Source organism: Lupinus angustifolius, chromosome LG17 (genome assembly GCF_001865875.1).
Source record: "Lupinus angustifolius cultivar Tanjil chromosome LG17, LupAngTanjil_v1.0, whole genome shotgun sequence".
Classification (NCBI taxonomy): domain Eukaryota; kingdom Viridiplantae; phylum Streptophyta; class Magnoliopsida; order Fabales; family Fabaceae; genus Lupinus; species Lupinus angustifolius.
This window is the reverse complement of record NC_032025.1, coordinates 5,645,033-5,658,705: the sequence shown is the minus strand read 5'-3', so window position 1 is coordinate 5,658,705 and position 13,673 is coordinate 5,645,033. Positions and strand designations below refer to the sequence as shown.

Genomic DNA, 13,673 nt, shown 5'->3' with positions numbered 1-13,673 from the left:
GTTTCTTTATATTTTCAGTATTGAATAATTTTAATTATAAATTGTAATTAAATATTATTGTTCTTCCTAAAATTTTGAAGAAGATCCGGGCCATTGTATAGCCTATTAAAACAATGTTCATCCACTAGAAATTTATTGCCAGTGAAATAAAAAACAAGATAAAATAATATCCTTTCCTTTGACCTTGGAAGACAAAAGAAAATGAATTATTTCTGAGCGAATCTACTGCACTAATTTATCACTTGGAAACAGGCTATATACCCTTGCAAAGTTGAAAGATAAATCTTAATAATTTATTTTGTTTTCTCAATGATAATATTAAATCCAAACCATTGAGGTTATCATTTTTCATTAGCCTAATCTATCCCGGGTTTGAAATTAGGTGCATGGATTTATACATTGCAAAGAAATTGATAAAAAGTTTAACATCCAGCACAAAGAAACTCAATGTTTAGGATGTTCAATAATTCATTGTTTTCAGCCAGTATAGAGTGAGCTACAAATTCCAAACAACCAATAGTTACATTAAGAAAATACATGTTAGTATATATTATCCCTAAAGTAACAACAAAACGTTGGTCTAGTGGTGTAATGCTCCACTAGATTTCTAGGATGACCAAAATGTCAAATGTTCGATTCTTGAGAGCGACACTTATTGAGAGAGATAACTACAAACCCCGAAATATATTAGTTTCTTATCCGTGAGGGAATATCCTTGGTAGTACAAAAAAAAAAAGATATCCATAAAGCAGGCTCTACAATCTCTACCTCAATTTCCTGTCAACTTTCAAGGAATGTACCTATTGTCATTTAACATATCAATGTACAAATTTCTCTTAATAAATATACCTCAGATTATTTTTTAGTTTGAGCCAAATGCTTCCAACCCTTAAGTGAGAAGCCATGTCACCCTCACTAGTGCAACTAACTTTACAAACTTCACATCTTAATTTTGAAGGATTCATCCCAAAAGGTTTACAGAAGTTATGTTGCAGTGCATGCACCTTCTTATGATCTATGACAACCTTCCCATGCAATCCATTGTTAACTATAGTCTCTCTATTTTTGGTCTTGGCATTTAGATGGTCACTTTTATTTGCAATTGCATGAATACTAAGAACATATATAACATCCAATTAATTAGAATAGCCAACATGGACCATTGAACACCATAGACTATAAGACAAGATTTTTATTGCCATTGTGAAGTTAGAACCACTTTGAAAGTATTTGTCCAAGCAAAACTACATAGAAACATGTAACCTTCTTGATTTGGTTGCAAGGCTCATATGCACATTACTTTGAAAATGTGTTGATACATTTCCAGAAGAATAGCACCTTACAAAGTTTGTAAAAGAGCATAATCATTAGTTGTTATACATGAAGAAATGTGCTTTCATACATCAAATGGAAATATCATTCTCAAGGATGAAAAAAGATTTTGTTATAAGGAAGCTGGATTAACAATTAGACAAATTATGAGTTATGGAGCTTCAGAAAAATGTCGAACTTTTGAGCATCTGCACCTAGTACTGGACATTTCAATACTGAAGATGATATTTGTTCCTCATAAGTTTAAAATTTCTTTCTCTTTTTTGTAAGTTTAGTACTAGTGTGTTGTTTATTATTTATATTTTGGTGCCATAAAAACAATACATTAATTTTAAGATAACATGTTTACTTACTAACTCTATTTTCTCCTATTCACTACAGAATTTTGTTACTATGATGAAGAAACCACCAAAAACTATCAGAACAGACCAAGATCCTTGGATGTCTGAAGCAATTGCAAGTAAAATGGCACCACAAAACACAGCAATGACTGCCAAAAAAGTTGTTGAATCACTAACATAATTATCTTCAACATTTTATTCCCTTAAAAGAAGCTTCTTCCTACTCTAACTTGTAACATCATGAACATATAGTAATAAATTTTATTGAATCACTAACATTAAGCTACTCTGTGCTAGTATTATACATGGTACATACGAGATCATAATCATACTTTATTATATATACACATATGAATGAGTATATATGAAAATTAACCAAGGTGTTAATTAATATCACTCATTAATTATCATGAAAATGGTATAATATTTATGCACGTTGTAAAGGTTTATATATAATTAATATATATTGACTATTTCTTCATGTATATTACTTATATTCAAAATTAAATGATAATTAAAGATAAATGGTGAATGATGTGATTGATAATAAAAAATGTTTCTTAAACTGCCACTGAGCCTACATTTTTTTTCTCCTATAAAAATCAATCATTGGTACCATACTTTACAAACTTGCGCTCCTTGTGGCATTGTTATTAATTAATATAATAATAACTTTAAACAACGTGACCTCGAATTCCTGTTATAATACTAAACATCCACCAAGATTATACTAATTATTATCATATATTGAAAGCATTAACCGAAAAAGTTTGAAACTCTTAAAACAATTGGTTCCTTAATTATACTTATATCATATCCCATTCATCATGGAATTAGATACTTTTTTATTTAAATTATATCACTTTCAAGAACAGGTTCTTAGAATTAGTTTTACCCCGCAGGCCATAATTCAGGTCAAATTCACATGCCAATTTTCGTAATCTTCACAAATTGATTCTCTATGTTCGGTAGTGCAAGCCAATTTTGGAAAGCAAATTATAATAAAGATATAAAGCCGTTTTACAAAACACATTATCATGGTCAAAAGGGTCGTTTATTCATTACAATGAAATTGGGATGTGGACAAGAAACTTATAACAAAAATATATTGTCTCAAATCATTTCTCAAATATTGTTTGACATTCATAAAAATATATTATGTCAATTAAAATATTTAAATATTCGTTATCATTTTTGTCTTATCTAAACCAAAATTTGAAATATAATTTAAGAGAAAATAGTTCAAAACGTCATCGTTCACCTAACCCCTCCACCCTTATAAAAGCACATCCGTTGAACAAACTCATTCTACACCTAATAAGAGCTGTAAACCAAAAAGAATAAATAAAAAAATAGAAAAAAAAAACCTTTGCATTTTCAAAGGGGCAACAATTAAGAGCAATATGGGTGGTAAGAGGTTTGGGGTGTTGTTGTGTGCAGAGGATTCAGAGTATGTAAAGAAGAAATATGGAGGGTATTTTGGGGTATTCATGAGAATGTTAGCAGAGGAAGGAGAAACATGGGACATGTACAAGGTTGCTAGTGGAGAGTTTCCTAAAGATGATGAATTGGGTCTTTATGATGGCTTTGTTATAACTGGAAGTTGCACTGATGCATATGGAAATGACAAATGGGTCCATGATCTTCTCACTTTGCTTAACAAATTGTATATCATGAACAAAAAAACTCTTGGCATTTGCTTTGGCCACCAGGTAAATAATAAACCAATAGTTGTATATTAACATGTTGTACTTTGTTATTGTAGTTACAATATTGTGTTTTTGGAGTCTTATGAACCATTTTTAATTGCACCTTTCCCCCTCCTATATGTGTTTTCTTTTGATTCGATAATATATTTAAGTTTCATACACACATGTTCAAGTAAATATTTTCAAAAAATATGAACTACTTACAACATTGGCAATAGATTTATAATTTCTTTTTCTCTAAATGGCAATTTAGGCTATTTAATTGGGTTAGAGGAAATAAATATATGCATGAACTTGGTCGAGTCAGGTTAAAATCACGAGTTATTTGAGTCTGAAAATCGTTTGCTTAAGCCTGTCCGATATTGGGCTATGTTTAGAACGTGATTAAATAGATTATGTTTTAACCTATGTGGGTTAATGTGAAATGACTCAACTTAGCTCATGGAAAGGATCCAAATTATGTTTAATATGATTTTTTCATAGATGAAAAAAAAATGTATGTGCGAATAGGTTTTTTATACAGTATAGTCTCTTTTAAATTCTAATAATAATATGAATAAATAATAAATAGTTGTATAAATATTTAGACTCACAATGTATATAATTTATTATATGGGCGTCCATTTTGTTATTGATTGTTCTCGCTTATTTAAATTGCATGTGTATAAATTCTAAGTGCCATATTTAAAGATTTTCCACGTGTTACATTTTTTTATGTGATAAAAGTAATGTCTTAACTTAATTATCTTAGTATATCCCTCAACTAAGGTGAATTCATGATTTGCATTAGGGAGGTGTGGCTAGTTGTTCCTTCTTTACATGCTTGATCGCTGTGGCTCCCATCTATGTTAGAAGAATAAAGTCTTGACTTTATTATATTCTGCAAAAACCATATTTAATACTAAAAGCTAGAGTCCTTTTTTAACTGAAGATTAAAAAGTAAAAAAAACCTTTGGACACATTTTTATTGTATTGCAAGAATTATATGATTTCTTGTTTTCTAAAGTGAATAAAAGGATGTATATATCTGTTATAATTTCACATATTATATTTTTTTTATTCGTCCTACCTTTTTTGGGGTAAACATTTGAACATGGCCCCAAAAAGAGAAAGATGCCAAGATGGATTAAACAAATAACAAAATCTCGGTATCTAGCCAAGTATCCATCTCCATTCTGATTAACATTTCAAAAGGCAATCCGAAAAATTATTATTTTTAATTTAATCTAAACTAATTGTTTAACCATTGGCCACATCAAAATATCTGAAAAGTCTTGCCTATGGACCACTATGTTGCGATTTTCACATGCATAACTTATTATATTCTATATGGTATATGGGACGATTGATTACTTTTATGTACATAATATATTTTTATCAAGTTTGCTTTGTGGTTATGGGTTTGTGTCCAATCACATAATGTTGGTAATTTAAAGCTTAGCTTCTATTTACAAATCTGTTTTATTATTGCTTTTCCCTCGTGAAGTTTAGGCCTTTTGTTTTATGCATTAAAAACATTAAAACGTGTAGAAAAATGGATTAACAAAAATGCATGTTTGATTAGATACTTGCACGTGCATTGGGAGGGAAGGTGAGTCGCTCTCCCACTGGTTGGGACATCGGTGTCAGAACCATAACCATGTCACCATCTTTGCCCGTTGCCTTGTCTTCTCTACAGCTTCCATCAAAGCTTTCCATTATCCAATGTCACAGGGATGAGGTGCGTATATTTCAAAAAGTTATAATATTTATATACCAACATCCTAAAGATTTATATATAATTAGTGTATTATTTATTTTTTATTTTTATTTAAAAGTCAACATTAATTTAAATGAATGTTGAATGATGCAATGACAATGTAAAAACTTTTACATTCCAATTGCATACATTTTGTGTTAGTGATATAATGTGAATTATAAAGAATTTATGACTCTCATGCAGTATAGTGTAAGATTCACAAACAGTCCGTATATCATTAATTTGTATTACTTTTAAAAAAAAATTAATAATAATTATATATAGATGAATGATGATATAGTGATAATGTAAAAATTTTAAATATACATATATTTTTTGTTTTTTGTGAATTAGAACTGCATGCTTATCATGAACTTGTTTTACAATTGCCAATTTACATTGCGATTGTTGTTCAAGTTATATTGTGTATATTATAATTGCTAACTGTTACTAAAAAATACAGCTTTTTTTAAAAAGATGATTATACAATAAGTATAAGTCTTAATTTCACCATGTGAAGTAGGTTTAAAAACATTTTGATAGCCTAAAAAATTAATTTGTAATTCATAACATAATGTATAGTTAGCTTATAATGTTCAGTTGTGTGAAATTACATTAGGTTCAAGAGCTCCCTCCCAAGGCAGAGGTGATTGGTTGGTCAGATAAGACTGGAATTGAAATGTTCAGATATGGAAATCACATCATGGGAATTCAGGGCCACCCTGAATACTCCACCGATATTCTTTTGCAAATTATTGACCGTCTTATTCAACGAGATTTCATTATGGTATATGTTCATCTTACTCTTAGAGTTAGTGTATTTTATGATATTAAAATATTCTTTTTTCATTCATTCATCTCTAAAATTTAATTTGTAAACAGATCCTTGAAGATTTTATTACTCATTGTTAAAAAGAATAATACTGGATTATTTAAATTTGTTTATTTATTTTGAATGTTTTTTAATCTTAGGAAGCTATTGCTTTGGAAGCAAGGGAGAAGGCTGAACTATGGAAGCTAGATATGGAGGCATGGAAGATACTATGTATCAGCTTTCTGAAGGGTCATTATGATAGAAATGAAATAAATGGGAAATGAGAAGTTGTGTAAATAAAGTATATATAGATGATATCTTGATCTAGCTAGTATACTAGTATTATGGAAAATGGTTTATATAAGTGTGATAGGGTAATTATGTCAATTTCCACTAATATGGGCATCATTGCACAGCAATGTTACCTTCACATCCATTACTTATGATTAGGGGGTGGTCTATGTAATATTAGACAACATCTGACAATAAATCTATATTTAAGTATTAATGATATTACTTTTTACCAAATAGTATTATGATGTTGTTTTCGACACAATTAGTGTTATGATGTTTTAGTAATGTACAAGAATTATGATTGGTGTAAATATACTATATTACCCCTTTCTATTATATGTTTCAGACAAGGCGTTAAATTCTACTCACATCAGAAGTTGTTTCAACTTTAACTTACGCATGTATGGCTAAAATAAATTACATTTACCCTCCCGACATTATATTTTGAATATGAAGATCATATATCCTATTTGTTTGTCTCATGTTTTCATTCAATTAAAAAGTAACATTTTATAATAAAACATTATGAAGATATAAACTAACATTTTTATATTATTTGATTAGATAAGATATGATTTTTTTGAGATATGTGATTTTTTTCTATGTAACCAAAATCATTCTCAGTTATTAAGTTTGATAGGTTGGACTAATGATTTGTAATATATTTGTATATGAGTTTGAGTAAGTACACAACTCATAATGAATAATGTACTTGCTTATAAAAAAATTAAGAAGTCTAAGTTCATTCACGATCTTTATATCATCAGATCATATCACAACCCATAATTTTTGTGTCCCTCTTCCTTTTCCAAAAGGTGTCTTGATGAAGAAAATTATTTGTAAATAAGTATTCATATTTTTTTCAAAACTAATCACAATCTTTGTAAGACACGCTGATAAAAAAAAAAATCTTTGTAAGACACCTTCAAATTGTAGGCCAAATAAGAGTTACACCAATAACACATTATTTATCATTTATTTATATTACTTTTATTTTAGAGTCAATGATAATTAATAGATAATTAACATGTAAATGATAGATGGCATATTGATATAAAAAACACTTATATTGTCAGTGTGTTCGTATATTAAATCTTTAAATTAAGAACGAATAAGAAAAGGTTAGGTGTTGGAAGATAATAACGTGAAAGAAAAGACGTGAAGTTTTTCTATTAAAATACTGATCAAAGAAGGACCAAGACGACATTGCAAGAAAAAATTGATGTAAAGAAAATGAAAGTAGAGTTCACAAACAACAATAATTAAAGGCAAAACAAACCAAGCACTTCCAAATCACTACGCATTAGAGGGAAAAGAAAGCATAAGATAAACTCCTTTTGGGTCTTGTTGCCCTTATTGGATATCCATCATAAATGTACATAGACTACATTTTCGTATAAATTCAATATAGTGGGTGCTTTACACTAAACTAGCACTATGACTACCGAGTAAAATTTAGAATTTGTGATCTCACTATGTAGGCCAATAAGAGAAGCAAGATAGAATTATGAGAAGAAAATGGACAAGGAAATGAAATGAAAGTCTTATTCGTGGAAGATTTTTTTACATAGTTTTGTAGTTAGTTTCATGCTTAGATAGTGCATATTTAAAGTGCTATCAATAATTTAGATTCATTCTAGGAGTAATGTTTTCCTTCAAATATGGATTCCACAATTTGCCAATGCATCAACTCAATGAACGTATAGAAGGTAATAAGTTAGCTAAGCCATTCAAAGGTGTAGCGGCAAACATTGGAATTCTAAAGGCATCATTCAATCATTTTTGGTTTTAAAAGAATTGTGAACCCGGAAAGTCCTTTCATTTGTTCCTTGTTATTTTTTATTTTTTATTACATTGACGTATCCATTTAAGTAAGATACAATATTTTATTTTTTGTCTCAAAGAAATATCTTAGAAGGGGGAAACGAGAATAGACAAGGAAAATAAGACGATAGGAGCACATTTGTTGTACCGACACTGGTTGTGATTGATTGTAAAAAATGCATTTAAGTTATAAAAAAGTAATGATTAAGTATTTTTCTGACCAATCATAAATAATGACACATGAAGTGATACATTTTTACGAGACAACAGATGTTCAAAACTCACTTCCAAAATTTTGAATTTGTACACATGTAATTGTGTGTCCATTGGAAAATCCCACAATTTAACCGACTAAACTAATTTTAGAGCATAATACTATATTTTTATTGGAATAAATCTCTATCTTTTTCTATCATAAAATATTACTACATTTAGCTACAAGTAAGATATAAATAGAGTGAAGCCAAGTTGTAGAATAAGCCATTCTATTTAGAGAGAGTAATTTGGGTCCTATAGGAATTGGGGCCATACTTGCAAATTTATGATACTCTACACATGTTTAAAATGTCAATTTATGCTGAGGCGGGGTATTGACAATACTCTAGCTCACATGAAATAAATAGTTAAATTTATGCTTTTGTCTTTTAGTCAAGCTGTAATGATAAATGGAGTAAGCTAAGTTGTAGAATAAGCAATTCTACTTAGAGAGTAATTTGGATCTTATACCAATTTGAATCTTGCTTGCAAATTTATGATGCTCTTCTCATGTTTAAAACGTTAATATCTACTCAGGCGTCATTAAAATTGAAGGTGGTGACACTACTCTAGCTCTCATGAAGATAATAATTTATTTTATGCTTTTGTCTTTTAGTCAAGCATTCACACTTTTGTTTTTCGCAAATGATGTAATGATAAATGGAGTGAAGCCAAGTTGTAGAATAAGTAATTCTCCTTGAAGAGAGCAATTTGGATACTATAGTAATTTGAGTCCTACTTGCAAATTTATAATACTCTAATGTTCAAAATGTTAATATTACTCTAACGGCATTAAAGTTGATGGTATTGACACTACTTTGGCTATGGTAATAATTTATCTCCTGCTTTTGTCTTTTAGTCAAGTTTTCACACTTTTGTTTTTTCCAAATGATGTATTGATAAATGGAGTGGAGCCAAGTTGTAGAATAAGTCATTCTACTTGGAAAGAGCCATTTAGATCCTATCTATAAAATTATTATGCTCCTCTGTTGTTTAAATCGTTGATATCTACTCAAGCAGTATTAAAGTTCATGATATTGATATTACTCCGGATAAAGGTAATATCTTAATTTTTGCTTTTGTCTTTTAATCAAGCTTTCACACTTTTATTTTTCACAATACTGTAATAATAAATGGAATGAAACCAAATTGTAAAATAAATCATTTTACTTGGAGAGAGCAATTTGGATCCTAGATTCTTTTCCAAAGTTGGTAGAGTGCAGTTTGCTCAAGGGTGAAAGAACTTTTTGTCAGGCTTCATGAAACTAAGGCTAGGAGACATGGTGCCCCACAAAGTTAGAGACAGTGTGACTTGTACTTGGTGAGTGTAGAATTTTTATTTTAGTTCAGGTAAAATAAATATTTTTAACTGAAGTCAACATCCAATTTAATTTGTGAAGTATGATACTAGTGAAGTGTTGCTATCGGATGTATATTTGTTGTCTCATAATGTGTAATAGGGTTGTGATTGGTTGAAAAATATATATTTAAGTTAAAAGTTAATTATTGAGTATTTTTCTAACTAATCACAACTCATGACACATAGAGTGATACAAATCTATTTACTATTTAACAAAAAAAACTCATTGTCATATCATCTAGGACATGTGTCATCACCTCAATGAAAATTTTCTCACCAAAAAGCTTATACATGTCTTTTGGGTACACATCTGTTGTCCCACACTTTGTGCCACTCCATGTGCCATGAGTTGTGATTGGTCAGAAAAAATACATTTAAGTTAAAATTTAATTATTAAATATTTTTCTGACCAATCACAAGCGCATGACACATAGAGTGACACAAAGTGTGGGACAACAGATGTGCTATCATGTCTTTTAATCACCATACATGATTTGCCCATCAAACATATTAAATATCAATGATTTAGGTTACACATCCAATACTCATTTTAATCATCACCAATGATTTGTCAATGACGTTAAACATTTTAAACTAAATTTATTTTCACATGTGATTTATTTCTCCCTCTGTATTATCCTTTCATATCTTCATCTTCTTCTCTCACTTTCGTTTCATATTTCACTTTTATTCTCTCGCATATCTACAATTCAATATTTTATTCATCGAATTTACTTTGTCATCATCATAAAAAAACGTGTAGTCATTTCTTATTTTTAGATATGTTCTTATTTTCTAGATCTTTTAATTGATTTTTTTGTTTATTTTGTAGATAAATTCTTTTTTTTTCTTTGATTTTTGTTGTTTATTATTCCTTTGATTTGTTTATTTGATAAATGTATTCTGATTGATTTCATTATTTTGTGATTTGTTCTTTCAATAATCATCTTCATTAGTGTCTGATTTTCAAGGTTTTCATCCTTAACAACGACCAAACCCTAAAAACTATAGTATGTACTCGATCTCCATTTATATATATATATATATATATATATATATATATATATATATATTTACTTACAAGTTACAATATTGTATTTGTTTGTTTGTTGTTATTAATCTATTTATCTCCTCATTTTATCTCGCTCTTATCATTTTATCTCTTCATTTGTTGTTTGACTCACTACAGGTTAGATTTATGTCTTTGTGTACATCTCTTATTAAAATCTTCAATTTTATTCTCCTTTTTACATCAAACGGATTTGATTTTCTATTAAAATATTTACATGTCTATTATCTTTTGTATATGAATTGAAGGAGCCGATGAAAAGACTAAACTAGACATCATATATTTTTTGATAGCTATCCAAAGAAGATGCTATTTTCATCAAATAAAAATTGAATTTCAAAAGTCATTTCATTTCCTCAAGTTATAAAATAATGTCTTTTTTAATTAATAAAAAAGAGATAAGATAATTTGAAATGTAAGGAATATAATAATAAAAAAGAGATAAGGTGAGGAAAGTTGATTAGGATAATAATAATTAAGATTAGTGGTGAAATTTGATAAGAAGATTCCTTTATGTTACCTCATCTATTTTAATAAGAGATGTACACAAAGACATAAGAGATGTACACAAGCAATTAGAAATTGATACTTTGATTATTTAGCAAATTCAACCATTAACATTAATTACTCAATTATTAATGTTTGTTTTACATTATTTATTTGGACGTAAGAGAAATAAACCTCTAGCTATTATGCTACATTCATTTTTACCGTATATTCATGATTGTATTTTATAGAATATAATTATAACAATCTACTATCTATTACATGTATATGAATTGACTATATATGTATTAAATGAACCGGTCTAATTACAAAATTAGACACCTTCAAATTTTAACATTTAGATTTTAAAAATGATATTTTTGTCAAAAGTGGTTCTCAATTTTTTTTTTCAAAGTAACAGATATTTAATTTATTTTCGTTTGAATTATTTCTCTACTATATTGGTAAATTTTGATTCTTTGTAATAGTCTCTAAAAAAACATTTCTTGCAAGTATCGCAATAACTATTCTTTCTAATGTTAAATTTTTTAAAGTAAACAATAATGCATTGTTGATAATTATCCACAACATATAAGTTTTATAATGCATATGAATAAACTTATTCAAACAATAAAAATACTAATTCATATATGTATATTATAAAAGTGACAGTTTAGTAGGAAAATATGTATAGTAAAATATTACAGCTGTATAGAAAAAACGTGTCTTGTAAATAATAGAAATGAATCTTTAATTTATGAGTTATTTCATACAATGATTATTAACCAAAACATAATCAAATCAAATAATATTTAATTATACTATATTTGAATGCTAAAAATATTCAAATATTGATACACAATGAACATCAATCTAAAATAAAACATATGCATTCAAGAGATATTCTAAAAAAATCCTTATAACTTTATATGGTACTTATAAACGTAATCCCAAAAAATATGAATACAAAAAAGTCTTTATATTTATAATTTTATATAGAGAAATAGAGGTGAGATATTATCCAATACAATTTGAATTTTATTTATTGAGTTATTTTAGAATCAAATAGTTTCTATAATCATACTTTCAACAAATCAACGTTTATGCAAATGCGTATATAAATGTTAATATTGTACATATACAATCAAAAACCAATATTAATATTGCAAGTATACCAATGCATCAATCTAAAATAATAAAAAGAATCCAAAATAAGAACAATGATTAGCATTGCAATAATAACTATTAGGGCTTAGGGTTTAATCAAAACTTAGGTACGGTAGCAAAATATGCATCCTTATCAAACCATAGAGAATCAATAACTTTACTTTACTTATAACAAAAAGAAGCATTGCAAAATCATTTTAGGACGAATTTTTTAAGTTAGAAAATATATATTGTCTAAAACTGGGTTAGCATGACTAAATTAGGTACTTATACAATTATTTGATACCAATCTAGAGAATTAATAATAACACAAATTAAATAGGGATATGAACTTCTACATATAAAAAACACAAGCAATATAAAACACATTTATCGCAATTAAATAACTCATAACTTAATTATTGACACTTTGATCTTATACTACGCATAAGGGACAATCATTTAGACACACTATATATTGTCGAAAAATGGTCACTGTCAAAAAATTTACAAAACGTAGATTTTATACACATTTGAAGTTGAAAATTTAACACAAATTAATTTTCACGAACTCACATGTAAGACTTTCCTAACATTTTTGCCATCGAGTTACTTATTTTACTTTTTGTCACATTATCATTTTGTCTACCTTCCTCATAATTATGTAACGAGTAAAGAATTCAACGTTATAAAAGTTACCAAATATTCATTGTGTTACACATGTTTTCAAATGAGAAAAATATAGATAAAAACAATATAATACTAAAAATAAAATATAAATAGAGAATAACTCAGTATATTACTTCTCTTTTATGTAGTTTAGTTTACCATTTAGTTTGTATACATCATCAATATAAAGTTTTTTTCTCTCTAATACCTAATTGTGCAAGATTCTATATATGACTTTTAAAATAATTATCATGAAAGCAAAAAAATATAATAGTTCAATACATGATTTACGCAGGTTGTGGTGGAAGGTGACTTATAAATCATAATATCAGAAGTACAGATTTCATAATAGGATACATTGGACACAACGAGGAGAGCATCATAACTGTTGCAAAATAGTTTAAGAATACTTTATTGTTAAGACAACCATTACATTTGAAGTTCACCCTTTTCTTCTAAGGTTTTATACAAAGAACCCACCTCAAAGGTTTTAAGTCACTTGACTCGAAACATAAACAGTAAGTTGCTTACGAAACCCAAATTGGAACAAAGAAATCATCCAACACAAAATTGGAATTTTCAAAAACCTGCAAAATGCAGGGAAAAAACAACTTCAGTTCAAAGGTATGTTTGGAA

At 28.2% G+C, this 13,673-nt stretch overlaps 1 protein-coding gene across 1 annotated transcript; it reads left to right on the top strand.

The window, feature by feature from the left end:
• On the top strand, positions 2,916-6,369 carry LOC109332015 (gamma-glutamyl peptidase 5-like). Its single transcript, XM_019566855.1, has 4 exons — positions 2,916-3,385; positions 4,947-5,102; positions 5,740-5,907; positions 6,093-6,369. Exons 1-4 carry the CDS (start codon positions 3,077-3,079, stop codon positions 6,216-6,218), a joined length of 759 nt encoding a protein of 252 aa, XP_019422400.1. The 5' UTR covers positions 2,916-3,076; the 3' UTR covers positions 6,219-6,369.

What these genes read in the sequence shown, in the direction of transcription:
- LOC109332015 (XM_019566855.1), top strand. Translation starts at nt 3,077, where the DNA reads ATGGGTGGTAAGAGGTTTGGGGTGTTGTTGTGTGCAGAGGATTCAGAG. An exon ending in GCATTTGCTTTGGCCACCAG is followed by an intron (nt 3,386 to 4,946) that starts GTAAATAATAAA and finishes ATGTTTGATTAG; the next exon opens with ATACTTGCACGTGCATTGGG. An exon ending in TTCAACGAGATTTCATTATG is followed by an intron (nt 5,908 to 6,092) that starts GTATATGTTCAT and finishes TTTTAATCTTAG; the next exon opens with GAAGCTATTGCTTTGGAAGC.